The 26,806-nt window shown below is 44.0% G+C and overlaps 1 protein-coding gene across 1 annotated transcript in view; it reads right to left on the bottom strand.

Moving 5' to 3' along the window:
- Window positions 1-3,353: 3,353 nt before the first annotated feature.
- GAREM1 (GRB2 associated regulator of MAPK1 subtype 1) overlaps window positions 3,354-26,806 on the bottom strand; it is a 232,280-nt gene continuing 208,827 nt past the window's right edge. The window contains exons 5-6 of the mRNA XM_068993892.1: window positions 5,599-5,765; window positions 3,354-4,247 (exon numbers count right to left, since the gene is read on the bottom strand). Of these exons, the coding sequence (XP_068849993.1) occupies window positions 3,365-4,247; window positions 5,599-5,765 (1,050 nt within the window). The 3' untranslated portion in view covers window positions 3,354-3,364. The remainder of the gene's footprint in view (window positions 4,248-5,598; window positions 5,766-26,806) is intronic.

Below are 26,806 nucleotides of genomic sequence, written 5' to 3'. Positions count from 1 at the left end.
GTGGACAACGTGCAGTTGGTTCTGGAATGTTGCCAGAGGGTGTTTGCCCATGTGTCTGAAAACAGTTGGAATGGACAGTCATAATATTTCCCCGTAAGATTGTTTTATTTCTACACGAGACAAGAATAAACACTGCAATTTAGTTGAATGGGCAGCTCACTGCAACTTCATAAACTTGAACGGCATATGTGGGTTGAAAGGGTCTCAATGTAAATTTCACAGTTCATAAAGTTGAGCGGCTCAACTTAAAAGAGAGAGAATATGCAGGCGTTTACGAGATGCTGAGAGGGATCTAACTTGTGAGTGCTTGAGTTCGCCCTCCCTATGTGAGTCAGCCCCACATTTTACATTTTCGCTGCTTGGTTTGATTTATTGCCGAGTTTCCTTTCTGATGGGGGTCGTGATGATTTTGGCCATGGATTTAAGGACCCCAAATAAGAGTCCCGTTTGGACACTTTCTCCCAGGCCTTGGGGTCAGTGCACAGACTGTGAGGCACCTGCCAGAGATGTCCTGTCCTGACTTGGTTGGCTAGAAACGATTCTGGGTGTGGGGGTCACTTTTCAATGCAAAATCGCAGCTCAAGAAAGGAAGGGCTGTCTCCTTCCTACCCTTGTCCTGCATTTCTTGTCATGATTCTCTGTGGCTATGCAAGCCTTGTCTAGTCAGGGTGCCATGTGGCTTCAGACAATCCAGAGGATACTTATTACCAATTAAAACAAAATTCCAGTCAGTAAAAAAGAATACTAGCCAGTGGGACTCTGAGATGTTTTGTGTCTCCAACGCTTTCCAAGTTTTGATGGTCTTGCAGTGTTTCTTTGATACTCCTTTCATAGAAGCTGCCATTTTTTCCATCTGTGGCTTTTTGAAAGACAGAGCACACTTAACTGTCTCTATATCCAACTGCTTAGAAGATTTCATGTTTCTCTTACACAGACTCAGTCTCAACAACTGTGGTTTTAAATATAAACATTATGAATTCCAAGAGGGCAGGAACTGTCCTTGATATCAACCTGTCAAGTCGTCCTAGCATGGTGCCCAGTGCACAAATGATGCTCAGTGAATTTGAGTGTGACTAAAAGGCCATATCGTCCTTGCCCTCAAGGACTCTCTATGTTGCCATCAATATAAACTCAATGTACATAAGCCAAGACAAAAAAAAAAACAAACAGAAGGAACTTTTATTTTCAAAGGAAGAAAAAGATAAAAAGAATCAGTTGTTCATGTGGGGCAACCTTCATAGTAAACTCAAACCTATCTATTCCTCCCTCCTGAATTGAGAACGGTGTCTGGGCCTAAGGATTTGTGAATGGGTTCAGCAAGATTTTGTCAGAGAAAACTTGCAACTATTCAACAGCCTCCTGTTTTTATTTTAAAGAAAGGTTCTGAGAGGTTAACTCAACCTAAGGGGTTGCCCCTGGCACTGAAGGATGGTTTCCCAACAGGAAAAGTCAGAGCGGCCGTATGCCATCTAAGTGCCATACTGGAAGCTTCTACACAGACGTGTCAGTTACTTATGAAGAGGTGACCCAATCTGATAAATTTTACAGGGTATTCTTTTTATGGGGTACTTTTAACCTAGAGTATTTGCATTTTGAGAGACATGTGAAGGGAAAGAGGCTTTATTTAAAAACAAGATTTAAGATGGAAAATGAGACAGTGTATCAGTCCACCTCAGTTCTAATTCACCTCAGTTCTAAACAATGAGATGTATTAAAAATATCTTTCATGTCAGGAAATGAAGCCATATTGAACAGGTCTGCAAAACTAGAACTGGTAGGTTTTGTCTTTCCACTCGTGGACTCATTTTGATGAGCAGGAAGAGTGGATAATAACATACAAGCCAATTCTGACACCTGGGTGGCTGTCTGTCCATCTGGAATGTGGGGACAGACCTCAGGAAGGCAGAGCTGAGGATGATAACCTGTTCGGAGAAGGAAAATGTTTCCAAGATTTATATTCCTTCGAAAAGTCAAGAATGATATTGATGCCATTGTATTTTGGAATAGTTAATCATGTTGGGCAAAAACTGTCAGTTTCAGGGTTTTGGAACAGTTGGAATGAAAGTATGGTAAATCATGTATTTTCTTTGGATGAGAGGAAAGAAGAGGTTTCTGAACTAGACAAGTACTCTTATTGATGCTCTAAAAAATGATGCCACAGACGCAGCACAGATCAAAGCAGAGGGTGGTGTGTCTGACTTCCGAGCTCTCCTAAAGCACAAAGCACGTTGAACATGAGACATGGCTCTGAAAACTGCTCTCCAGACCCCTCATCACCAGATACCGGAAGAAGACCCTCAAACCCGAGAATTACCACTCAACAGAAATGATCAGTTCCCCAGACATGAATGGGCACAGGAGTATTCTATGCAAAACCCAACCTGTAACAGGTTTAAAATTCAACTTAATTCTTCAATACAGACTCTCTACTGGTTTGTTCCAAGTTTTCCATGCTGGAACGGTAAGACTGAGTTTCGAGGGACAGGATTCTGAGAATCTTTGACATCATTCTGTCCACTCTTCCTAAGAAGAGTCGACTTAATTAACGGCCCCAAACTTTCAGTGGATATTTGAAAGTGAACAGATGTTACCTAAAAGATCAGACTCATAGGGATGTTGAAAACATACATTTGTATCATGTCTAGATAAATACACATACACATATATATTCTGGGTATTTTTTCTCTGCTCAATAAAATTAGCAGCTACAGATAAATTGTTGTGGTCATGATTTATTATTTCTAAGGACGTCTTATACCTTCTACCAGCACAAGACTTGACAAAATGCCTTTTGATAAAAAGATCCCCATCAAGCACGTAACACTGCAGTGTCATTTCATATCACTAACATTTTCAGGCACAAGAGGAAAACAACTAGCACTGAGCAGGCCAAACAACAGAGCACAGACGAGAGTTAATTGTCTGAAGTTGATTCTCCCAGAGGAGGGAACTGTTCAAAAGCGTGTGTGTGTGTGTGTTTATGTGTGTTTAAGATTTCTTGTGTTTCTCAGCTTTGGCTATTTTGTAAATAAATATCAGACCTTCTTGCATAAACCTACTTGGGTAAGAAGTATTTCTCTGAACATGCCTTTTGTCTTTTAGCAGCTGTTGAGTGTTGAGTGACGTACAAGGCACACCTCTAAGTGTTCTGTACAGCATTTTTATTGATGTACAAAATAGCCTGTTCACCATTCAAAAATTGTAATCTGCATAGTAAGAGTTTTCTCTTATCCCTATTTACAGCGAAGGTTTTTAGTGCAAAAAAAAAAAAAAAAAAAAAAAATCCATGAAACCGGGTCCCAGCCAGTCCCGCCTAGGACAACACAGTTACCAGTTTTGCTCCATGCCAGCTGGGCTTATTTGGCTATATTTTGGGTCTCCAGCCGTTAATGAATTGCAGGATTTTCTTCACCTGCAGTTTGCTCAGTTTGAAATCCTCCGAGAGGATTTCTTCCGTGAGCTGAACGAGCAGATTGCCGTCGATCTTCTCGGTCACGAAGAACACGATGACGTCCTCCGACAGCCCGATGAACCGCAGGGACTTGGACACCTCTTCGACCGAGAGTCCCGACAGGTCGGCGGGCGGCTGCCACGGGGACCCGTCGCCGCAGGAGCGGGGGGCCAGCTGCAGGTGGATTGGCGACGAGAAGGGGTAGGGCGCGGAGAGGAGGTCCGGCGCGCCCTTCTGGACGAAGTACGCGTCCTCGGACAGGTCCGGAGACCCGGACTTGGGGGCTTCCTCAGCACCATCGATTTGAAGGGGCAGAGGCGGGGTGTCCGGGGCCGCTTTCTCTTCCAGCGGCCTCGGGGCCCGGGGGGGCAAGGCGGGGCAGGAGCTGCTCTGCTTGGCCGGCCCCCCCGCCAGGCTCCTGTCGCCCGAGCGCTCCAGGCAGTAGCTGGCCGACTTGGGACAGCCCGCGGGCTCCGCGGGGCCCGGCCCGGGCGGGCTGGCGGCCAGCTCGCGGCCGTCCAGCTCGAAGGTGGCTGGGCAGTTTCTCTTGGGCGTGCCCGGTGTCTTCTGTCGGGGGTAACTGTAGCTGCGGCTCGGATCCAGCAGGAAGTCGCTCCTGGTGTGGGTCTCCGACGCTCCGGAGTAATGGTTTGGCCACGAGAGCCTGGAGGACAGAGCTTCAGAAGTGGGGCTGCCGCACGGGGACTTGGGGTCCACGGAATCTGCCTTCACTCGGTTACATGGGTAGCAGGACACGGGAGCGCTCTCAGAGGGACTCGTCTCACTTTTAGTGACGCTGCTTAAAAGCCAAACACATAGAGAGAGGGGTGAGTGAGAAAGTGATAGTGAAACATCCAGCCTAGCTTTAGCCCATCGATGTCACTTCTGAGTAGACAAATGTTGTTAGGAAGCAAATATTTCTTATCATGAATTCAATAAAGTATCTACTTAACCTCACTTAAAAAAATTTTAAAGAATCTTTAAATTACTAAAATACATCAGTAACTATGGATATGAAGATACTGACTTAAGAAGCCACAGCAGAGATGGCAAATAGATTTTTAACTACAAGAAAATAATTTGTTAGTGAGTGCCTGGATCTTCGTGATCAGAAACATCTCTAGCCTTGTTCGGGCTTATCACCAATAGGGTCTGATTGATTAGTGACGTCTGCAGTGGGCAAGGGGGGCGTGAGGGAACAGTTAGTGGGCCTCTTGTGCTACAGGGACAGGACTACCATCACGACCACCGATGACCTATCCATCCAAGAGGGTGAGGCTCGAAGAAACGTTTCAAATACAGTGCTTACGCTTGCCTTGGTTTCTGCACAGTTAACACCAGCATGAGGATTTAAATGTTCAGGGAACAAAAAACACCTGCCAAGGAGAGCTACTGTAACCTGTCAGGAGCATGTGTGACCCCCTGCAGCTCTGGGGCCCTCTCTTCAGAACAACCATGAAACCCAAGTGCGCTCAGAGTAGGTGACCGAGGTGGGGTGGGGTGGACAGTGGGTGGAACCAAGTCTGCCTCTTTGGGAGAAGAGAAGAGGCCATTCACGGCTGACCTCACCGTTTCACAGCCTGACCAAGAGAAGTGGGTAGACCTAAATTTGTTTCTCTAGACACAAGAAACAGTTGAGAGTTACATAGAGACAGATATAGTGTAATATAATGAAAGATTTCTTAAAAAAAAAAAAAGTTATCAGCCTGTGCCAACCATGGAATGAGCCACACTGCAGAAGCATTCGCTCAGGGCACCTGGAGGATGGAAATGGAAGATGGTCCGCCAGTGATGGTCAGGAAGGGACCCCGGCTCTGGGTGGAAACTCAGAGTAGAGGCAGCACCCCTGTGATTCCCCGTCTCCCTGGAAGTTGCTGTCTGCTAGGCTGAATTCAGAGTGGAGAGCAGCATTGGCCAGGCTTTATCACGGAACCCCGCACAGACTCTGCAGTCTGCTCATGCCACCGGCTCCTCCATCCTAGCTCAGAACCAACAGGGTATATGCTCGTCCAGTAGAAATAAAAAGAGAAAAAACTGCTTTTCCTACACCAAGGAGAGGGGCCAGCTCCCTGACACTGTCTACAAGGACCGGGGGCCTTGGCTGCTGAGGGGACTGTGGGGGAAGCGGGCGCTGGCATAGGACTTACATGTCGTGCAGCCCTGAAGAATAGTAGGACAAGGTGGGGCTGGGCGAGCGAGTCTGCGGCCGCACCGGCTTGGCTGTGCGAAGAGGGACCGAGGGGCTGGTGGACTGAGGCTTTGCGCTGCGGGGCGGGACCGGCGGCGCGTTCAGGAGCCGGCACTCTTCCCGGACCTGGCGCAGAAGAGAACACGCGGGGTTAGCGACACGCGACCCGGAGGGGCCCAAGGCTGCTCTGACGTGACACCAGCTGCGATGGACGGAGGGGAGGGGTGACCTGAGCCGACAGGGGGCTGCCAGACGTGGAGCGATTTTGCAAGAAACCAGTTTGGCAAATGCTGCTGAAACGTAGCAAGTAGCGGGGAAGCACAGCCCAGGGAGGGCGCCAGTGATCCGTGGGGACGCAGAAAAGAGGAGCAGGAAGAAAGTACGGGTGTTAAGAGATCACGATCTTACTAGAGGATGCCATTCTCCCGAGGAGTGGTGTTTCTTCACTGTTCAAGCTGAATTCGACTTGATCCAAACCTTAGGGGCTGAGCGAACCCTGTCTAGCGGAAAAGCTCCTCCAGGGATTCTCACGGGTAAATGTGCACCTCAATCCCCTGGGGATCTTGTTTCTTGCAGATTCTGACTCAGTAACCAAGGGCGGGGCCTGAGACTCTGCATTTTTCTAACAAGCTCCCGGGTGATGTGTACCGGGCTGGACCACAGACCGTACATACTCTGAGAAACAAGGCGGCAGATGGTGGAATGAGGCAGCTCTCCAAATCCCCAAAATAGTACTGTGTATACGAGCTGCCTCTGCCTCTCTCACCCTCCCTTCATCTTCCCACCAGAGAGGAGGCAGGTGACCCGTGCCAGCAGCAGCCTGCCTTCACCCCGGCTTGTTAGCGATTCACAGCCGGCATTCAGAGCATGGTTCTTTATAATGAAGATATTTTATGTACTTCTCTGTGTCAGACAGCAGGGGGCAGTTTATACCTGGTTCAGCTACTCTACCCTTAACTTCATAGATAAAAACTGAGCCAATTCTGACTCAAAAAGAAAGAAAAAGGCTTCGCCTGCATTTAGGCTGTGTTTCCAACTTTTTTTTTTTTTCACCTTTTCCTTGATTCCTCCATCTCAGGGGCTCTGGGGTAACGAAGGCAATGAAATAACAGCTCCCACTAGCTTTTGGTTTGTAGTTTGCTTAAGACCAAATGAGATGGGCTCCTGTTGCATCACACTGGCTACCACCTATGCTGCACCCGGCCTCAAACCAGCTTCCAAGGCCTGATTCACTTGCAGTAGAAATCCAGCCATTAAGAACAGTTATGTGACCCCGGGTGACCCAGCAAATCTCAAGTCCAAGAGAAATGGAAGCCATTAAAAGTCTCATCCATTGGCATTTCTCCCTGGGCCTGCTCCCACCCAGAGGACCCACCAGATACAAGTTTTCATCTCAGCAGCTCTTAGGCTGAAACAAAATATTCAGAGCAGTGGATTTTCTTCAACAGCTGCAGGCTTTCCCCTTTTGAGCTTTTCTTAAGAAGGTGGTGGTGGAGGAAATGAGGTTTGCATAAGGAAGAGAGAGGCTTGTAAGCTGGCCCAGGGGGGCTCTTGCCCCACTTTGGGGTCTTCTGCAGAAGCTGAGAACCAACCAGGACAGTAAAAACCTCTGGTTGGGGTGCTCCCCTCCCTGACTTTTGGAAGCATGGACTGATTACAAATGAAGTAAAATAGTGTTTCCATCTTGCTGTAAAGTAGCCAACTGTGTTTCTTTTCTTTCTTAAGGAATGTCTTTAGAGTCTAGGGTGGATGGGTGTAACATCTATAGATGTGCTTGGTTCTGTTTATGCCAGAGTGACAAGAATCATGGAAAACGTGAGAGGATAAAGAGTCTGTCAATTTTTTTTGATTTTAAAAATAGTCACGTTTCAATATGGGATTAGAGAGAAGTGTAAGGGTTAAGGCTGAATCTGATTTAGAAATTTCTAAATTTTGGCATTAGTTGTTCATATCAGTTCAGTTCAGTCGCTCAGTCATGTCCGACTCTATGCGACACCATGAAACGCAGCACGCCAGGCCTCCCTGTCCATCACCAACTCCCGGAGTTCACTCAGACTCGCGTCCATCGAGTCAGTGATGCCATCCAGCCATCTCATCCTCGGTCGTCCCCTTCTCCTCCTTCCCCTACACTTAATTAGGGATTGCTGACTTAGATGTCAATGATGATATGCTAAGATGTCAATTACAATCGCATTTTTAAAATGTACTTATTTTTAATGTAAGGATATGACTTTACAATATTGTGTTGGTTTCTGCCATAGGATCATTGGCTGATCAGGGTCTGCTGCTGCTAAGTCGCTTCAGTCGTGTTCGACTCGGTAACAACCCCATAGACGGCAGCCTACCAGGCTCCCCCGTCCCTGGGATTCTCCAGGCAAGAACACTGGAGTGGGTTGCCATTTCCTTCTCCAACGCATGAAAGTGAAAAGTGAAAGGGAAGTCACTCAGTCATATCTGACTCTTAGCGACCCCAAGGACTGCAGCCTACCAGGCTCCTCCACCCATGGGATTTTCCAGGTAAGAGTACTGGAGTGGGCTGCCATTGCCTTCTCCTAGGAACACAGAAAAGCAGCTACATGTAGTTGAATTTGACCTCTGGGAAGCCCTCTCTTCTCTTCTCATAAGGTTCCCTACAGCTGCTTCTGCCTCTTCCTTCCCTAACTGGGCAGTCAGTCCTTAGAGCTTCCCCACAGGTTGGGGGTAGAGAGAGTACTATTAATAAAAATAGGTATTTGTAGGTGACAGGGCCTGGTGAGGTGAGCTTGGCTGACCGAGAGCCTTTCCAGCTAAACTCCAAATAGCACCTGAAATATGGAAAGCTCCTGAGATGGCCACATGACTCCTGAAAGGAATTCACGCACAAAGGTGTGTGTGTGTGTGTGAGAATGAGAGAGCTTCTTACCCTTGGGATCTGATCAGTGAGGAGATACTAACATGAGGCCAGAATAAAAAGAGTTCTTCCCTTGTGATGAGAAGGCAGTGTTGTTAAGTCACTTCAGTCTTCTCTCTTTGTGACCCTATGGACTACAGCTTGCTAGGCTCCTCTGTCCATGGGATTCTCCGGGCAAGAATATTGGAGTGGGTTGAGCAGGCAGTTTGGGTGTATTCATGTGACTTCAAGAACTAGGCTTATCTGAAACCCATTTCAGAGACAAAGGTAGTTAAAAATAAAACAAAACCTGACTTCAAAGGGACCCCGTCCTGGATAAGAACTGAGCTGTCATGTGGTGGAGGCACAAATTAATGCTTCACCCAGCAGGTGTAGGAGGGCAGCCCATGGTGGGTGAGCCCTGCTCACAGCTCTGCAGACAAACGCATCTCCACGGGTTACTCTCAACTTGTGGCTGCAGATGTGGGTGCTCGAAGGAAGCTGTACAGCAGTGTATTTTATGGTAAAAATTATATATGCTTTGGGGTTCCGAGGTTACATATCACAGGGTTTATGGTGCCATCTTACTTCCTAAATCTTACATCCTTTCAACAGAAATCATCCTACTTTCCTTTGGATTTAATTCATCATGGGACATTTGTATCCAAGAGAAAAGTAGCTGTGGCTTGAAATGTATTTCATCTGACAATAAAAGGTAATTTACAAGACCGGATGGCCAATCACCCTATTTCCAGTTTTCCCTCATATTCCGTTTCATGCTGAAGTGTTACATTTTCAGCACATTCCTTCTAAAAGTCTCAGCATGTGGCTTTCATCATGTTACTTCCCATCTCCAGGGGCCCCTCTGACTACTGGACAAAGTCCAGCTTCTCCTGCCTCCCATCGAGGCCTGTAGCAGTCTTTCTAGTGATTTCTTCCCATTTGATGCCATCTTTCTAGTTTTCCCCTGCTCTCCCCTGTATGAACACACAGGTCCCTCCAGTGGGGCAGGCTCAGTGTCACCTAAACTCATTCCTTGTACTTTCCTGCCTGTCTGTGCTTTAGTTCCAACTGCCCCCCGTCACCGCCTAAGGCCCAGCCCTAACCACTACAGATGCGGTTTGGGACCATCACACACAGCGATCAGCACTCGTCACTGCTTCTGAACTCTGCACAGATGCCGTCTGTATTTACTCACTCTCCATGTATATTCAAGGAGCCTGAAAGTGGACATGCTGGGGTCATTGTTCTTACTGCTCTGTGGATGGCAGAGTTTGGGGACTTGACACCCCTGGCCCAAATATGTCACCTAGAATGGCAGGCAGAGGTTACTGGATGTCACTAGACAAACCCAAGGTACTTTTGTTTTTAAACGGATACCATAAGAATGTCTTTTATATTTTTATGTGGAAACTGTTATTGATAAGTCATCTGGGCTACGTGTTAATTTGTGTGTGTGTGCGTCTTCATATTGGTATCAATTTAGGGGAAAAAAGGTGTCTAGCAGACCTGGTCTCAGTGACCACCATCAACTGCGCCACCACTAACCTGGCCGTGGCATTGGTGAAGATGACAGTTATTTCTGAACTGGGAAATGCTGTGGCTTCATTAGGGAAGTGTCGGGTGGGGGGGGGGGTAGGTATTTGGATGATCAAGAATAAGCCCTCTAACGCTGGTGCTAAGTGAGGAGCTGGCATTGTGTCTGAGGCAGGTGTTATTACCTATCACAGATTATGGGTGACTTTTGCCTACTGGTTGGTGATCTCTGGTGATGAGCAGCTTGAGTGTTTACAGCCAAGCTCCTGGCACCTGGTTATGATGGGGGTCAATCCACAGCACGAATTCAGCGCGAGCAAACTCCCACCCATACCCAGAACCTGGCTTTACCAGCAGTTCTCTGGTCTAAAGCCTTTCTTTCCAGCAGTTTCCACCCGCCCCCAGCACAATCTTCTCATCCACCCCCCCGCCCCCCGCCCCCAGCACAATCTTCTCATCCACCCCCCCGCCCCGCCCCCAGCACAATCTTCTCATCCACCCCCCCGCCCCGCCCCCAGCACAATCTTCTCACCCTCCCCCCCCACCCCGCCCCCAGCACAATCTTCTCACCCTCCCCCCCCGCCCCGCCCCCAGCACAATCTTCTCATCCTCGCCCCTTTACAAGTCTTGCTCCTTTTCTACAGCGATGTTCAACGATCCCATCTTATCAGAGATAAGATACGCTGCCCTGGAGTAAGACACTTCTCCCCAGGGTTCAAGGTGCAGACTGCCAACCCAGGGCTAATCAGAGAGCAGATTTATTGTGAGGACAGCGAGCACCCTTTCTAGAACCGTCACTTCTCTCTAGTCTATGAAGCATATGTTCAGCGAGGCACAGGCAAAGTGACTGTCTCTAACACAGAGAGTTCCCTAGTGGGGTTTGAAGGAGGCTGTGGAAGGTGCCCGTCCTGGGACTAACAGCCAGACCACAGGGACCATCTACTCCCACCACCCCTAAAAGTCTGAAGAACATGCATCAGTTCCCCTTTTCCTACAAACATGGATTCCATTTACAACTGACTTGTTCAGTTCCGTGCTGGGTGCCCACACAGGCTCACTGAGCTGGTGTGGAGTAGGGCTGCCGAGAACGAGGAGCCCTTGGGATTAGCTGGCAGGGGGGTGATGGAGGCCAGCATGTGACAGATAGAAACAGGCTCCGTAATAGCAGAAGGTGGAATGCAGATCAGTGGGAGGATCATGGATGATTCAAGAGGCAGAGGGAGGACAAACTCAGGCAATTATGCTGAGGAAGTCTGGAGGCGGAAGGAGTTGTGAGCGTGCGAGAGAGGCATGAAAACACCCCCAGGATGATGATTTGGTCTGGGGGTTTAGAAGGCGAGGCGAATCTCGGTGCTACTGATTCAGACAGACACTTAGAACAGGTGTTGGGAGAAACTGAGGAGTTCAGGGTTGAAGAGAGTTTGAGCTCAGTGTTCTATTGACAGAATCTGAGCACGTGAAGAGGGCTGAACCCCTAAGAGGCAGCAGAGGAGGAGACCAAGGCAGAGAAACACAACAGCCCGCACCACCTCACTGCTCACAGCAGGAACAGGCCCTGATGGTGTCACAGAAGCGGACGGCGGGAAGCACAGCTCAGGAGAGGGATGGGGTGAAGACAGTGACGGCAAGAAGTCCAGGCAGGTCGGGAAGATGTGTGACAATTAGCAGGTCACTGTGGATCTTAGCACATGAAGCTTCAGTTGAGTGAGGAGACCAGAAGCAGATTCCAGGGGAGTCAGGAGCTGGAACAGGAGGCCAGGGAGAAGTGAGTGAGTGAGGACAGGCCATTCCTTACAAGAAGGAACAGAGAGGAGCTATTAGAAAGGGATACTGGACTGAAGGAGGCGTGGCTTTTTTCTTGGAAGAAACTTGAAATTGTGCCTGAGTAGGTACTTGCACGCACGTGACCTGGAGGTCAAGTGTACACTGACTCCAGGGACAGACAGAACATACTTCCCCACAGTTCTCTGCTTTCCCCAGGCCAGTACCGGCCACGTAAAACCAGAAAAATAATGGCAGCTGATTATCTCAGAGCTTCCCAGGTGGCGCTAGTGGTAAAGAACCTGCCTGCCAATGCAGGTGTGAGATGCAGGTTTGATTGCTGGGTCAGCAAGATGCCCTGGAAGAGGGTACAGCAATGCACTCCAATCTTCTTGCCTGGAGAATCCCATGGACAGAGGAGCCTGGCGGGCTGTGGTACACAGGGTCGCAAAGAGCTGGACACGGCCAAAGCAACTTAGCACACATGCAGAGCAAAGATGGACACACCCAGAAGAATAAGTGACTTCGGAAAGCTTTGTGTAGCTATGTGAAGGTGGTTGACAAGATCAAAACCCAATTCCAACCTGTGGTCAGAATCTCATGCATCACAGAGTGGGACTATTTATTTTCAGAATACTCTCCAGAAAGTGTAACTTGGTTCCCTGACTCCTGGAATAGGCATTTAAAGATCCTTTCTCCTCCTCACTCCTCACAGCTGAAAGTCTGTTTAGCTGGTGGGGGGAACTGAGCCCCATCTGAAGAACCAATAATTCATGAAAAATGGAAAACAAGGTCTTCTCCCTAAATAGTCACATGTTAAAGACAATGCATGAGAATGTGTTACGTTACAAATACAAAGCTCCTTAGAGCATGGTTGGAAACAGGGGTAAATGGAAATGTTTAGCAGACAATTCAAACATTACATACAACTGCAGTATCTTATACACATGAACTACTTTTTTCTGTGACATTCTCTTTCTCTGACACTTCCTATGGATTAAAACAACACAACAAAAGACACACAGTATGCCAATGAAGCTACTCAGCATAGGAATGGGGGCTTTTTAGTCTGATGATGCTTCTTGGAAAGTCTTAGCTTCTCAGAACTCTCTACTTGTCTTAGGAAAGAAATGACACTTTCACACCCCATTCATTCACCAACTGGACCAATGAGACAGCTTAGGAAAATGGAATACTTACAACGACATGTTCCTTGCTGAACTTTTTCTGGGGGGAAAAAATTTCATAGCAGCACCTGTTGTTTAGTCGCTAAGTTATGTCCAAGTCTTTTGCAACCCATGGACTGTAGCCCAAAAGGCTCCTCTGTCCATGGGATTCTCCAGGCAAGAACACTGGAGTGGGTTGCCACTTCCTTCTCCAGGGGTCTTCCCAACCCAGGGATCAATCCCGTGTCTCCTGCATTGGCAGGTGGATTCTTTACAACTGAGCCACCTGGGAAGCCCACAGCAGTAATTACTCAACTTTTAAATACAAGCAGTGGATCTGAAAGTAACTGTCATTAAGACTCCGTGAGTCCTTGTCTATGGTCTAAAGTCCGGTATCCGGCATCCCATGCCTACGGATGAAAACCTTGGTGCTCAAAGATCACACTGCTTGGTCACTAACGGGCTGCAGCCGTCCTTAGGCAGACCGAGGATCACTGCTTTTATGCTGACAATAATTCAGAAAACAGACACGATAGGTGAGCTTGATCTAAAACTGGACTCACCTTCACTGTGAGTTTTCTTCTCTTAAAAAGCTGACTTGGGGATTCTGTCAGTGTTCCGAAGAAAAGAGTTTTGTAACCAAGCTTCCCTGAACTTCGTAACTTTGCCTTGACCGCGTGCCCTCTGCCCTGTATTTTACATTTCTTCCCACACTCCCTCTCCCAGATAACACAATCATTACAGCCTTAAGAAATCTGATTTATAAAGAGGCTTTTATACAAAGAGTTCACAACCCTGTCACATACCCATCAGGGGTATTCTCAGCCAAACAGAAATTCAAGTTTTAGAATGACAATGTGGCCATCAATGAACGTCTCTTTGATGGATTACGCAAGGGTAGATGTGATTTACAGTCGAAATCCTGATTCTCAGATGTGTGCATTTCTTTTTCGCCATTGTGTATGTGGATGATAAGGACCGAAGGCAGGCCCGGGTCTGCCATGGCTTCCAACCTCCAGGCTTGGGGCAAAGGAGTCAAGGCCGAGGGCACAGGAGGCCGCTGCTGGGAAACAAGAGGGCCCGCAGCTCTGAAAAGAATACTTGTTTAAATTCCAGGGTGCTTCCCTGGACTCTGAAGAAAGATGATGCCACTGGGGCAGAGAATAAAGCCCTTTTCTGAGCAAGGAGTATAATGCATGATAGATGCACTGAAATAGGATATAACCTTCCTATTAATGTGATTCTGTGCAAATGGTAAACCCAAGAGTGCAGATCTGAAACAAGGGCTAGCCCAGAGAATATTACAGTGACTTTATTAACATTCTAATCATTGAGACTTTCAGTAGACACAGGAGAAAACAATTTCTTGGCCAAGAAAGTTTCATTTAAAAACAAGTAAGCTACATAAAACCGAAGGCAATTAGTTTCAAAAATTACTAGAACACAGTAATAATTCAGTTGTTATTTCAATTAACAAATGGGAAATGCAGGTATGCCTTGCTTACTGAGTACTCCTCAAAGGTTGTAATTAAAATGAATTAAATGTCAGATGCCTTAGGAGACCTTGTTAATTAGTCGAATCCTGAGTGAATCCTTTTGTACAGCAATTATTTTGAAAAGTAAATAGTCATTTCCAGATGAACCTGTTTAATATCTAAATTTGACTATGAATATGTCAGGTTTACTTAAGAAAAACTTCCCTTTAGTGCCTTCCTAAATTTTTTTAGCTTAATTTATATCACCTAACTTTTTTATTGGATTACAGATATATGTGTCTTTTATATACAGTAGTGTACGTTATTTCCAAGTTCCTACTTTATCCCTCCCCACTTGCCTTCTCTAATATTAATATTCAACAGGAGAGAGCCCAAAGGCAAAATTCAGAGTAAAATCAATTATTTTCTTAAAATTTATTTTGTTGAAGTATAGTTGATTTCCAATGTTGTGTCAATTTCTGCTGTGCCGAAAAGTGATTCAGTTATACATACGTGTACATACTCTTTTCCATTATGGTTTATCACAGGATATTGAATATAGTCCCCCGGTGCTATACAGCAGACCTTGTTGTTTATTCTATATATAATAGTTGGCATCTGCTAATCCCAAACTTCTAATCCATCCCTCTCCTCCCCTCCCTCCCCCTTGGCAACCACAAGTCTGTTGCTGTGAGTCTGCTCCTATTTTGTAGCTAAATTCATCTGTGTCATCGTTTACTTCCACATATAATGGTACATGTGGTATTTGTTTTTCTCTGAGTGACTTAGTATGATCATATCTAGGTACACGTATGTTGCTACAAATGGCATTCTTTCTTTTTTTTTAATGACTGAGTAGAACTCCATTATAATGTGTACCACATCTTTACCCATTCATCTGACGATTGACATTTACGTTGTTTCTGTGAGTTGGTCATTGTAGATATTGCTGCTATGAACACTGGGGAGAATGTATCTTTTTCAATTATAGCTTGTCTGGATATATGCCCAGGAGTGGGACTGCTAGATCATACAATAACTATTTTTAATTTTTGAAGGAACTTCCATACTGTTCTCCATAGGGGCTGCACCAATTTGCGTTTCCACCTACAATGTAGGAGGGTCCCCTTTTTACCACACCCTCTCCAGCATTTGCAATTGGTCGATTTTTAAATGATGGTCATTTTGACTGGTATGAAGTGACACCTCATCTAATAATTGATATTGAGCATATTTTCATATGCCTGTTGGCCATCTATGTCTTCTTTGGAGGAATGTCTGCTTAGTTTTTCAGCCCATTTTTAAACTGGGTTATTTGCTTTCTGTTGATGAGCTGTATGAGCTCTTTGTATATTTAGAAAATTAAGCCCCTCTTAGTCGCATCATTTGCAGTATTTTCTCCAAGTCTGTAGGTTATCTTTTCATCTTATGGTTTCTCTTATTGTACAAAAGCCTGTAAGTTTGATTAGGTGCCACTTGTTTATTTTTGCTTTTATTTCTATTGTCTTGGGAGACTGACCTAAGAAAACATTGGTACGATTTATGTCAGAGAATGTTTTGTCTATGTTATTTTCTTTTAGTTTTATTGGGCCATGTTTTATATTTAAGTCTTGAAGTCATCGAGTTTATTTTTGTGTAAGGTGTAAGGATGTGTTCTAACTTCATTGATTTACATGTGGCTGTTAACTTTCTCAGCACAATTTGTTGAAGAGTGTCTTTTTTCCATTGTATGTTTTTGCCTCTTCTGTTGAAGACTGACTATAGGTTTTGTGGATTTAATCTCTGGGCTCTCTTCTGTTCCATTGATCCATATGTCAGTTTTTGTGCCAGGACCATACTGTTTTAATTACTGTAGCTTTGTACTGGGCTTCCCAGGTGGCTCAGGGAAAGAATTCACCTGCCAATGCAAGAAACGTGGGTTTGATCCCTGGATCAGGAAGATTGCCTGTAGAAGAAAATGGCAACCCACTTCAGGATTCTTTTCCTGGAAAATTCCATGGACAGAGGGGCCTGATGGGCTACAGTCCACAGAATTGCAAAAGAGTTGGACACAACTCCACAACTAAACAACAATAAGCTTTGCTGTATTGCCTGAAGTCTGGGAGGGTTATGCCTTCAGCTATGTTCTTTATCCTCAGGTGTGCTTTGGCAATTCTGGGCCTGCTGTGATTCCAATAGGATTATTTGCTCTAGTTCTGTGGAAAATGTCATGATTATTTCATAGGGATACTCATTACATGGGTAGATTGCTTTGGGCAGTATGGCCATTTTAACAATATTAATTCTTCCGATCCAAGAGTATGGGAGTATCCTTTTGTTTCTTTGAATCATCTTCACTGTTCTTTATTAATGTTTTATAGTTCTCAGCATATAGGTCTTTCACTTCCTTGGTCAGGTTTACTGCTAAGTATTTTATTTTTTTGATGCAAGTAAAAGGGATTTTTTTTTTTTACATTCCCTTTCTGATAGTTCATCGTTAAGTGTAAAGAAATGCAACAGATTTCTTAATATTCATCTTGTACCCTGCTACCTTGCTGAATTCATGTATCAATCTAGTAGTTTTTGTGTGGAGTCTTTAGGGTTTTCTATATATAGTATCAGGTCATCTGCATATAATGACAATTTTACCTCTTCTTTTCCAATTTGGGTATCTTTTCTTTCTTTTTCCTGTTCGATTGCTATTGCTAGGACTTCCAATACTATCTTGAATACAGTTTGCATCCTTGTCTTATTCCAGAATTGAGTGGGAAGGCTTTCAGCTTTTCACAGTTGAGTATTATATGGGGTGTGGGATTGGGATAAATAACTTTTATCATATTGAAAAGTATCTTCCTTCTATACTCACTTTGGTTTAAGAGTTTTTATCATGAATGGATGCTAAATTTTATTAAATGCTTTTGTGCATCTATTGAGTCACCACGTGGTTTTTGTATTTTGTTATGTGGTATACAACACTGATTAATTTGCATACATTGAACCATCCTTGTGACCCCGGGATGAATCCAACTTGGTTGTGGCGTTATGATCTTTTTTGTTTTGCTTGGGCATGCTAGGGCTTCGTTGCAGTGCAGGGGGGTTTCCTGAGCTGTGCTGCAAGGGCTTGTGATGTATGATCTTTTCTTGTGTTGTTGGATTTGGGGTTTGCTAATATTTTGTTGAGAATTTTCGCATATATATTCATCAAAGATAATGGCATGTAATTTTCTTTTCTGGTACTGTCTTTGTCTGGCTTTGGTATCAGGGTGATGGTGGCTTCATAGAATGTCTTTAGGAGTGTGCTTTCCACTTCAGTTTTCTGGGAGAGTTTGAGAAGGATCAGCATAGGTTCTTCTCTGTATGTTTGGTAGAAGTCACATGTGAAATCATATGGTCCTGGACTTTTGTTTATAGGGAGATTTTAAATTACAGATGTCATTTCACTTCTAGTGACTGGTCTGTTCCAATTATGTATTTCTTTTTGATTCAGTGTTGGTGGGCTGCATGTTTCTAGAAACTTGTCCATTTCTTCTAGGTTGCTGAATTTATTGGCATATAATTTTTCACAGTATTCTCTTATGGTTTCTTAGAATTTGTTTGGTATTGGTTATTTCTCCTTTTTCATTTCTTATTTTGTATATTTGGGTCCTTGCTCTTTTCTTCTTGGCGAGCCTGGCCAGAGGTTTGTCAAGTTTATTTTTCAATGAAGCAGCTCTTTGTTTTGTTGATCTTTTTTCTATTTCTAAAAAAATCTTTTATTTCCTCTCTGATCTTTATTATTTCCTTCTGCTCACTTTAGGTTTTTTTTTGCTCCTTTTCTAATTCTTCTAGGTGGTAGATTAGGTTGTTTGAAAATTTTCTTATGTTTTAAGAAAGGCACGTACCACTATGAATTTTATTCTAAGAACTGCTTTTGCTGTATCCCACAGATTTTGTTTGGTTTTGCTTTTATTGTCATTTATCTCAAGGTATTTTTAAAATTTCCCGTTTGATTTTGTTGTTGACTCATTGATTTTTAGTAGCATGTTGATTACATGCTCCATGTAATAAATTTTCTTATTTTTCTGTAGTCGATTTCTAGTTTCATCTGGTATGGTCTGAGAAAAGGCTTAGATATTACGATCAGAAATAATTTCTATACTCTTTAAGTTTATTGAGGCTTGTTTTGTGGCCTAGGATGTGGTCAATCCTAGAAAATGTTCCCTGTATACTATACTAGAAAAGAATGTGTATTGTTTTTTTGGAAATACTGTCCTGAAAATATCAATTACATCTAACTGTTGTATCCTTTGGGATCTATGCTGCCTTACTAATTTTCTGTCTAGAAGATCTATCTATTGATTGAGTGGGTGTTAAAGTCTCCTGTTACTGTATTCCCATCAATTCTCAATTTATGTCTTTCGGTATTTGTCTATGTATTTGGATACTCCTACACTGGGTGCAAACAGTTTGATAAGTGTAATATACTCTTCTTGTATTGATTGCTTTATCATTATATAGTGTCCTTCTTTAACTTTCTTTATGGACTTTGTTTTAAAATCTATTTGGCCTGATATGAATAGTGTGATCCCCATTTTCATTTCTATTTGCATAAGATATCTTGTTCCACCTCCTCATTTTCAATATATGTGTGTCTTTTGCCTTAGAGTGGGTCTCTTGTAAGGAACATATTGTAGGCTCTAGTTTCATATTTTTTATTCCAGTCTATCACTGCCTTGTTGCCGTCCACAGCCATCTTTTTGTTGGGCTGTGATGGGTCTCGGTTGCTGCACACAGGCTTTCTCTAGTTGTGGTATGTGGGCTACTCACTGCGGTGGTTTCTCTTGTTGCAGAGCACAGGCCCTAGGCACATTGGTTTCTGTAGCTGCAGTGCATGGGCTCAGTAGCTGTGGCTCATGGGCTTAGCTGCTCTGTGGCATGTGCGATCCTCCTAGACCAGGCATCAAACCAACGTCCCTTGCATTGAAAGGTGGATTCCCAACCACTGGACCACCAGAGAAGCCCTCCCTTGTCTTCTAATTGAAGCATTTAATCCAGTGACATTTAAAGTAGTTATTGATAGATATGGATGTATTACCACGTAAAACCTTATTTTCCAGTTGATTTTTGTATTTTATTTTTGTTTTTCTTTTTGTAGTTTATGATTTCCTTTTACATTATGCTTGTGTTCTCTTCTTTTTGGTTTTGGTAAATCTACTGAATGCTCTCATTTGTGGTTACCTTGTTTTTCAAGTAATTTAACCCCTTCCTACATCTACTTGCTTTAGACTGGTAGTCATATACTCAAACACATTCTAAAAATATTCACATTTTATTTCTCTCCTCATCCCCGCATTTTATGATTTTGATGTCCTCTTTAACATACTCATGTATATCCTTTTGCTATTCATTGTGGCTGTCACTGCTTTCACAAAAACTTCCTGATCTTTAAAAGAATCTGTCTACTGGCTTATTTAAGTGACTTACTTTTCTAATTGTGATTTTCTCTTTCCTATATATTCTTGCTTCTTTTCTATTTAGAGAAGACCATTCATTCTATCTTTTAGGATAGATTTAATATTGCTACATTCTTTTAGTTTTCATTCCTCTGAGAAATTCTTTGTCTTCTATTCTAAATGATAATTTTACAAGGTAGAGTATCCTAGGTTGCAGATTTCCCCCATGTGGCTATTTCCTCTGGCCTGCAAATGTTTCTGTAGAGAAATCAGCTCATAAACTAATGGAGGTTCCCTTGTAATTAACTTTTTGTTTTTCTGTTACTGCCTATTTAGAATCCTCTTTTTAACTTTTGCCATTTCTATTATATCTTGGTGTAGATCTGTTTGGGTTCATTTTATTTGGGACTCTTTGTGCCTCCTATGAGTAATGCTGGGCTGGATGAAGCACAAGCTGGAATCAAGATTGCTGGGAGAAATATCAATAACCTCAGATATGCAGATGACACCACCCTTATGGCAGAAAGTGAAGAGGAGCTAAAAAGCCTCTTGATGAAAGTGAAAGAGGAGAGTGAAAAAGTTGGCTTAAAGCTCAACATTCAGAAAACGAAGATCATGGCATCCGGTCCCATCACTTCATGGGATATAGATGGGGAAACAGTGGAAACAGTGTCAGACATTATTTTTTGGGCTCCAAAATCACTGCAGATGGTGACTGCAGCCATGAAATTAAAAGACACTTACTCCTTGGAAAGAAAGTTATGACCAACCTAGATAGCATATTCAAAAGCAGAGACATTACTTTGCTAACAAAGGTCCATCTAGTCAAGGCTATGGTTTTTCCTGTGGTCATGTATGGATGTGAGAGTTGGACTGTGAAGAAAGCTGAGTGCCGAAGAACTGATGCTTTCGAACTGTGGTGTTGGAGAAGACTCTTGAGAGTCCCTTGGACTGCAAGGAGATCCAACTGGTCCATTCTGAAGGAGATCAGCCCTGGGATTTCTTTGGAAGGAATAATGCTAAAGCTGAAACTCCAGTACTTTGGCCATCTTACGCGAAGAATTGACTCATTGACTTTGATGCTGGGAGGGATTGGGGGCAGGAGGAGAAGGGGACGACAGAGGATGAGATGGCTGGATGGCATCACTGACTCAATGGATGTGAGTCTGAGTGAACTCCGGGAGTTGGTGATGGACAGGGAGGCCTGGTGTGCTGCAATTCATGGGGCTGCAAAGAGTCGGACACGACTGAACTGATGCCTCCTATACCTGAATCTCTGTTCCTTCTTTAGGTTTGAGAAGTTTTCAGCCTTAATTTCTCTGAATAAAATTTCAATCCCCCTTTCTCTTTTTTCTCCTTTTGGGATCCCTATTATATGTAGATTGGCACACTTTATATTTTCCCATAGGTGTCTTACTTTGCTTTCGTTTTTTTCATTTGGCTTCTTCTGAGTGGGTGATTTCTATTATTCTATCTTCCAGAATATTTATTCATTCTTCATTATGCAATCTGCTATTCATTGCCTTTAGCTAAATGAGTTTTCTACTTTTTCTTGGCTCCTCTTTATAGCTTCTAGTTCATTTTTACCGTAATCTGAATTCCAATTGATAACTCTTCTTAATTTCTTCAGTATTTTCACTATCTCCTTTTAACTTGGTGTCTATTAGACTGAAGAGTTTGTTTCATTTTGATTCTTTCAGGGGGATTCTACTGATCTTTTAATTGGGAGTGTTTCCTCTGTTTCTTCATTTTTATTTATATTTCTCTTACTCTGTGAATTTAGGAGAAATAATTATCTACCACGGGCCTGGCGGGCTATTTTTATGTGGGAACATCCTCGTGTAATCTGTGTAGGGTTAATATTTTTGGTGCAGGGGCTGTTTTTAGTATGCATGCCTGTTTCCTCTTTGCTCAGTATTTGTTGGCTGTAGAGTAGAATTGATTCTTACAGCTCAACTCTTGAAAATCACTTCTCTCAGCTTTTAAACAATATATTTTAGGGTTTCCCCCTTAATTTAGGTAGTTGTGTGAGGGCCCTCATTCTGTAGGGTGGCCACATCCTGCTGTGACATCTGGTAACACCATGACCCAGCCCTACCCATGCCTAATGAAATCAGCCAAGGCAACTTCTCAGCTTTAATATTTCTACAGAGGTTTTACTAGGAATTTGAGTTTCTTGATGTGCATTTGGAGCCTTGGAACCACATGTGGCATTTTTATAGATACTCTCTAGTTCTACAAAGTCCCCAGATCCCCCATGAAAGGATTACATATTATTGGGGTCCATAGGTTGCCGAGCATTTCTGTAGTTCTTGGTTTATGACAATTACAATTTTGGCTCCACAGCTAGAGAACTGTAACATATAGCTTATCAAGCAGAATTTTAAAACTCAGATGAAAAGGTTTTGTTACTTTTAAACCCAGTTAAGTTCCTGGGATATCTTTAAAAACTAGGAAAATGAAACTCACAGGCACTTGGGGAAGGCAGGGATGGCTGTACCCTGTCTGGGTGCCAGGACTCTCTGCTGCCCTGGCTGTGGAGGTAGATGTCCTTGTCCCCATCAGTTTCCATGACTCTCTGGGGCGCCTTTATACCTTAGGTAAGGAAGGACAGGGGAAAATAACCTCCAAAAACTTATTTTCTATCTGACCCTAAAAAAAGAATTCATCTCCTGTCGAGGTATTGCTACTATTTACTGAATACTTACCACGTGCCAGGGAATACTGCCAAGTACTTTGCACAATACAGTAATGCAATGAAGATGTCATTATTAAGTCTTGCAGGGCCTTACTCAGGAAGTGAAACATTGTGCCCAAGGTATGAGACACTAAGGGGCAGGGGGAGGATGAAAAGCTACGTGTGCTCTTAGATGTGACGCGTTGTGCCTCTAACATCTACCACACAGCATGGCAGATCACGCTGCTTCTGGAGAAATCCCACTGGGAGGGGAAATGAAAACTCAGGGCCCTTGGTGTCTCCTTCCACCTTCTCATCCAGGTGCTCAGCCTGTTTGAAGCAGATTCAGGTGCTCCAAATCACCTCTGTGCAGCCAGTCAGTCTTTTCAAGCACCTACTGAACTCAGTCCAGTGTGGAATCTGGATTAAATTCATCCTTTCTGTCTTATTTTCCTCAAGCATCAGTAACAGTGTGCTCTATTACAGGAACTTTATTTACAATGAACTTAAATCTTGTAACAGTGGATGTATGCTACCAATCCATCTTATGACTCAATCCTCATATCCTGCCTCTCGTATGTCAAGGGGGCCATCCCAATGGTTAACGAATTCTCCATCCATACTGCAGTAAAACTTGTTTTAAACAAGTGGTTTATAACCTAGAGCTCCTTTTTGGATTTTCCTTTCATGAATCTTAGGAATCACTGTAATGTTAACATCCAACCAAGAGTGAATGCACTTTTTTTTTTTTCTCCTACTACTAAAGACAGGAAGAGGATGTTAATTAACCCCTGGGTTCTGGGGTCCTCAGGTTTGATACTATTGCACAGGTAGCTAGAGACAAGTTGTAATTCTGTAGTTTTGATACTGATTTGTGATTCATCAGATAAACCAGAATAGTCTGAGAGTCAAACATTCTATTTCTAGAATTTCAAGCAGTGTCAAGCTTTCTCATCATTGCTCTCCAAAATGGCATCTTCCAAAGAAGTTTAAAAAAAGACAGCTCTTGAAGACTGTCACTTATAGAGTGTATCTGGGTAAATACTTTAGACATTATCAGCCAACAGTCAGAAAATTAAAATAATGGAATAAGGGCCACAATGTTATGAAATAAGAGGATATGTTTAGAACATAGGAACCAATTAAGGATAACCCACTTAAGTGGAACTGGCAGGTCATTCTGATTTGAGGGCACTTGGCACAATTTTAAAAAATGAAAATGCCACCCCTCAGTGAGCTGGGCAGGCCCCCAGCTTGGGCTTGTCTGTAGCAATTTGAAAGGACAGAAGTGGCCGCATCTCTTCTGTGCCTGGAACCAGAAGCTCCAGGATGTTCCAGTTAGGAACATCGGCTCCAGTTGGCTCCTCGGATGTTCCAGTTAGGGAAGGGAAAAGACTCTTATTCTTGGGAAAGATAAGCCACAGGATTTTGTGCTTAAAGAAGAAAACCTTTGTATTCAACAATCATTATAAAGATTACAAGGGTCTCTAACCCACAGGCCATGGATCACTTAAAGAGAAAAACCTCTGTATTTGACGATCATTACAAAGATACAGGCTAGAGCAAGAATCTGGCTGTACAGCAGGGGAGTGGTGGGTGAAACAGAAACCAGCCCCGGTCTGTGGGAAAATTGTTCTCCATGAAATCCAGTCCCTGGTATCAAAAAGGTTGGGAACTGCTGGACTAGAGCATAATTCTAAGTAGCCACATCAAGTACAAAGTATATTAACGGGGCTAAACTGATTCCCCCCCTCTCCCCCCCGCCCCCCCACACACACATTGAGGATTTTCTCTTTGGCCCCACAGCCTAGTTTTCCATTGCAGAATATGGGCAGGAAAATGGTCAAGCATTAACTTGGATGATGATGGAACTGCAGCTCACTGTTGGAAACACAGCAAGTGTTACTGTTGAAGGAGAAAATCTTTTTCAGAATTTTTTACAGAAACAAAGACCATCAAAATGTGGAGAAATAGCCCAGATATTTGCTATAACTCAGGGGGCTTCCCTGGTGGCTCAGTTGGTAAAAAGTCTACCATCAACGCAAGAGACTTGGGTTGGGAAAATCCCCCGGAAAAGGAAATGGCAACACACTCCAGTATTTTTTCCTGGAGAATTCCATGGACAGAGAAGCCTGGTGGGCTACAGTCCACGGGGTCGCAAGAGTTGGACATAGCTAAACAACAAAGGACCCTGGCAACATACTCCGGTATTTTTGCCTAGAGAATTCCATGGACAGAGAAGCCTGGTGGGCTATAGTCCATGGGGTCGCAAGAGTTGGACATGGTGACTAAACAACAAAGGACCCTGAAGCAGGTGGTGAAGAACAGAAGAAAAGGCACAGGCTCACACACCCTGCAGTGAGCCATTGTCCCTGTAGATCCTAGTAAGACCAGGCCATGGACTGTTGCCAAGAAGAATTCATTCACCAATTACCAGCTTTGTTTCTTTTTATAAGAAAGATATGCCTTCTTTGACTCTGTTACTCCAGTATCTTCTGTTGCTGAAGACCTGATGGGATTTGTCACTTTCCCAGATAACGCCTTACTTGAAAATGGCCTCACAGCAAAGCTTATTACCATCTTTAATTATTGGAAGGATAGCTGTGAGACACATGGCCCATCTCTCTTCCTGGATCCACCCCACTGTCACTATCCAAAGGAGTTTTATTTAATTCTGTGGGAGCACTTGAATTTATGCCCCATTAAAGATCTCTTTTGAAAACGACAAGTTGAAGCCACATCTAACAGTCGTGACATTCTCTGGATCCCACGCATGTCCTGAAACTGGAAAACTTGTTTCATGGCCACAGAACCAATAAAATATATGACTTCATTCAAAATGCCTGATTCTTAAAAAAAGGAAAACAAAGTAATTTCAGGTGTTTATAAAAAGTCTTTATGACTGGAGCATTCTATAAACACTGAATATGTTCTAAGAAGGTTCTCTTGTGCCATAAGAAATTACAGCTTAGACTGGAGTACCACATGTTTCATTCTGCTGTGAGATTTGCTTTCAGTTTCAAATTTAACTCTTAACATTTTTCTTTTAGCACCAAGGTCAAGATAGGGCCTCTTAATATTTATGCTCTTACTCATCTTCCATTAGCCACAGTGAAAACAAGCATCGCCAGTTTCCTACCTCAAGATTTGGTTACATAAATAACTGGGTGTGACCATACTGGATGAGTCAACCAGTCAGTCAACAAACAGGACTCCCCATTATGTGCCAGGTGGGAGCAGAGTTCTACAGGAAAAGTTCACGTGCTCACGGTCCCGTTGAAGAGAAAGACTCTAGCTTCAAGCAACATCAAATATATAGCTGGGCTGAGCCAGTCCTGTAACTGCCTAAAGTACTTGCTAAGAGCACTTCACCTCTTACTTATCTCCCCTTACCTCTGATCTGTTTTTTTGAGGAACACCATCTGACATGAGTAAAAGAACCAAGGACTCTGACTCCACCAAGAAGTCCCCCAAATATTCCACACCCACTTCTGGGTACAGGGATCTCTGGGCTTGTGCCTTAGTACGTGCGTGCTAGTCATGTCTGACTCTTTGAGACCCTATCGGCTGTAGCCTGCCAGGGTCCTCTGTCCATGGAATTTTCCAGGCAAGAATACTGGAATGGGTTGCTATTTTCTCCTCCAGGGGAGCTTCTTGACCCAGGGATCGAACTCGAGTCTACTGTGTCTTCTGCATTGGCAGGCAGATTGATTATTGCTGAGTGACCCTGGAAGATTGTAAAGAGGGGGGGAACGTGCAGACCTGCAATTTCTGGAGCGTTTTGATGTCCTGAGCAAACAGCTGGAGGTGAAAGCTTTGCAGCGGTGAGGGCTCTGCCTGGACAGCTCTGGCACAAAGTGCTACCTGGTGTCCAGGGCCGTCTGTGACCTGGCCCAGCCTTGCGGCTGCCATTGCCCTTCACCGCCCCCTCTTCAGCCCTACTTCGCCTGCTCAGCAGAACTGCGTTTTTCTCATCTGCCCCTGCCTCTGCTCAGGTCCTTCTGTCTGGAACACCCTTCCTTCTCATCTCTCTGCTCTTCCCATTCACATGTACACCCTCAGCTCATCTGAAATGCCATGATCTCCATGAAGGCTTCTCCTGCCCAACCAGAAACTGTTCTCTGAACTCTCCTCTACATGACCTCCCACATTTTAACCTCCACAGTTGTCCTCTCTTTTCACCTGTTACCTTCCCTACAAAAGGGAAAGCTGCTGCTGCTGCTGCTAAGTCGCTTCAGTCGTGTCCGACTCTGTGTGACTCCATAGACGGCA

The sequence above is a fragment of the Capricornis sumatraensis genome, chromosome 21 (genome assembly GCF_032405125.1).
Source record: "Capricornis sumatraensis isolate serow.1 chromosome 21, serow.2, whole genome shotgun sequence".
Lineage (NCBI taxonomy): Eukaryota > Metazoa > Chordata > Mammalia > Artiodactyla > Bovidae > Capricornis > Capricornis sumatraensis.
The sequence above is the reverse complement of the archived record's forward strand: the minus strand, read 5'-3'. Positions and strand labels throughout refer to the sequence as shown.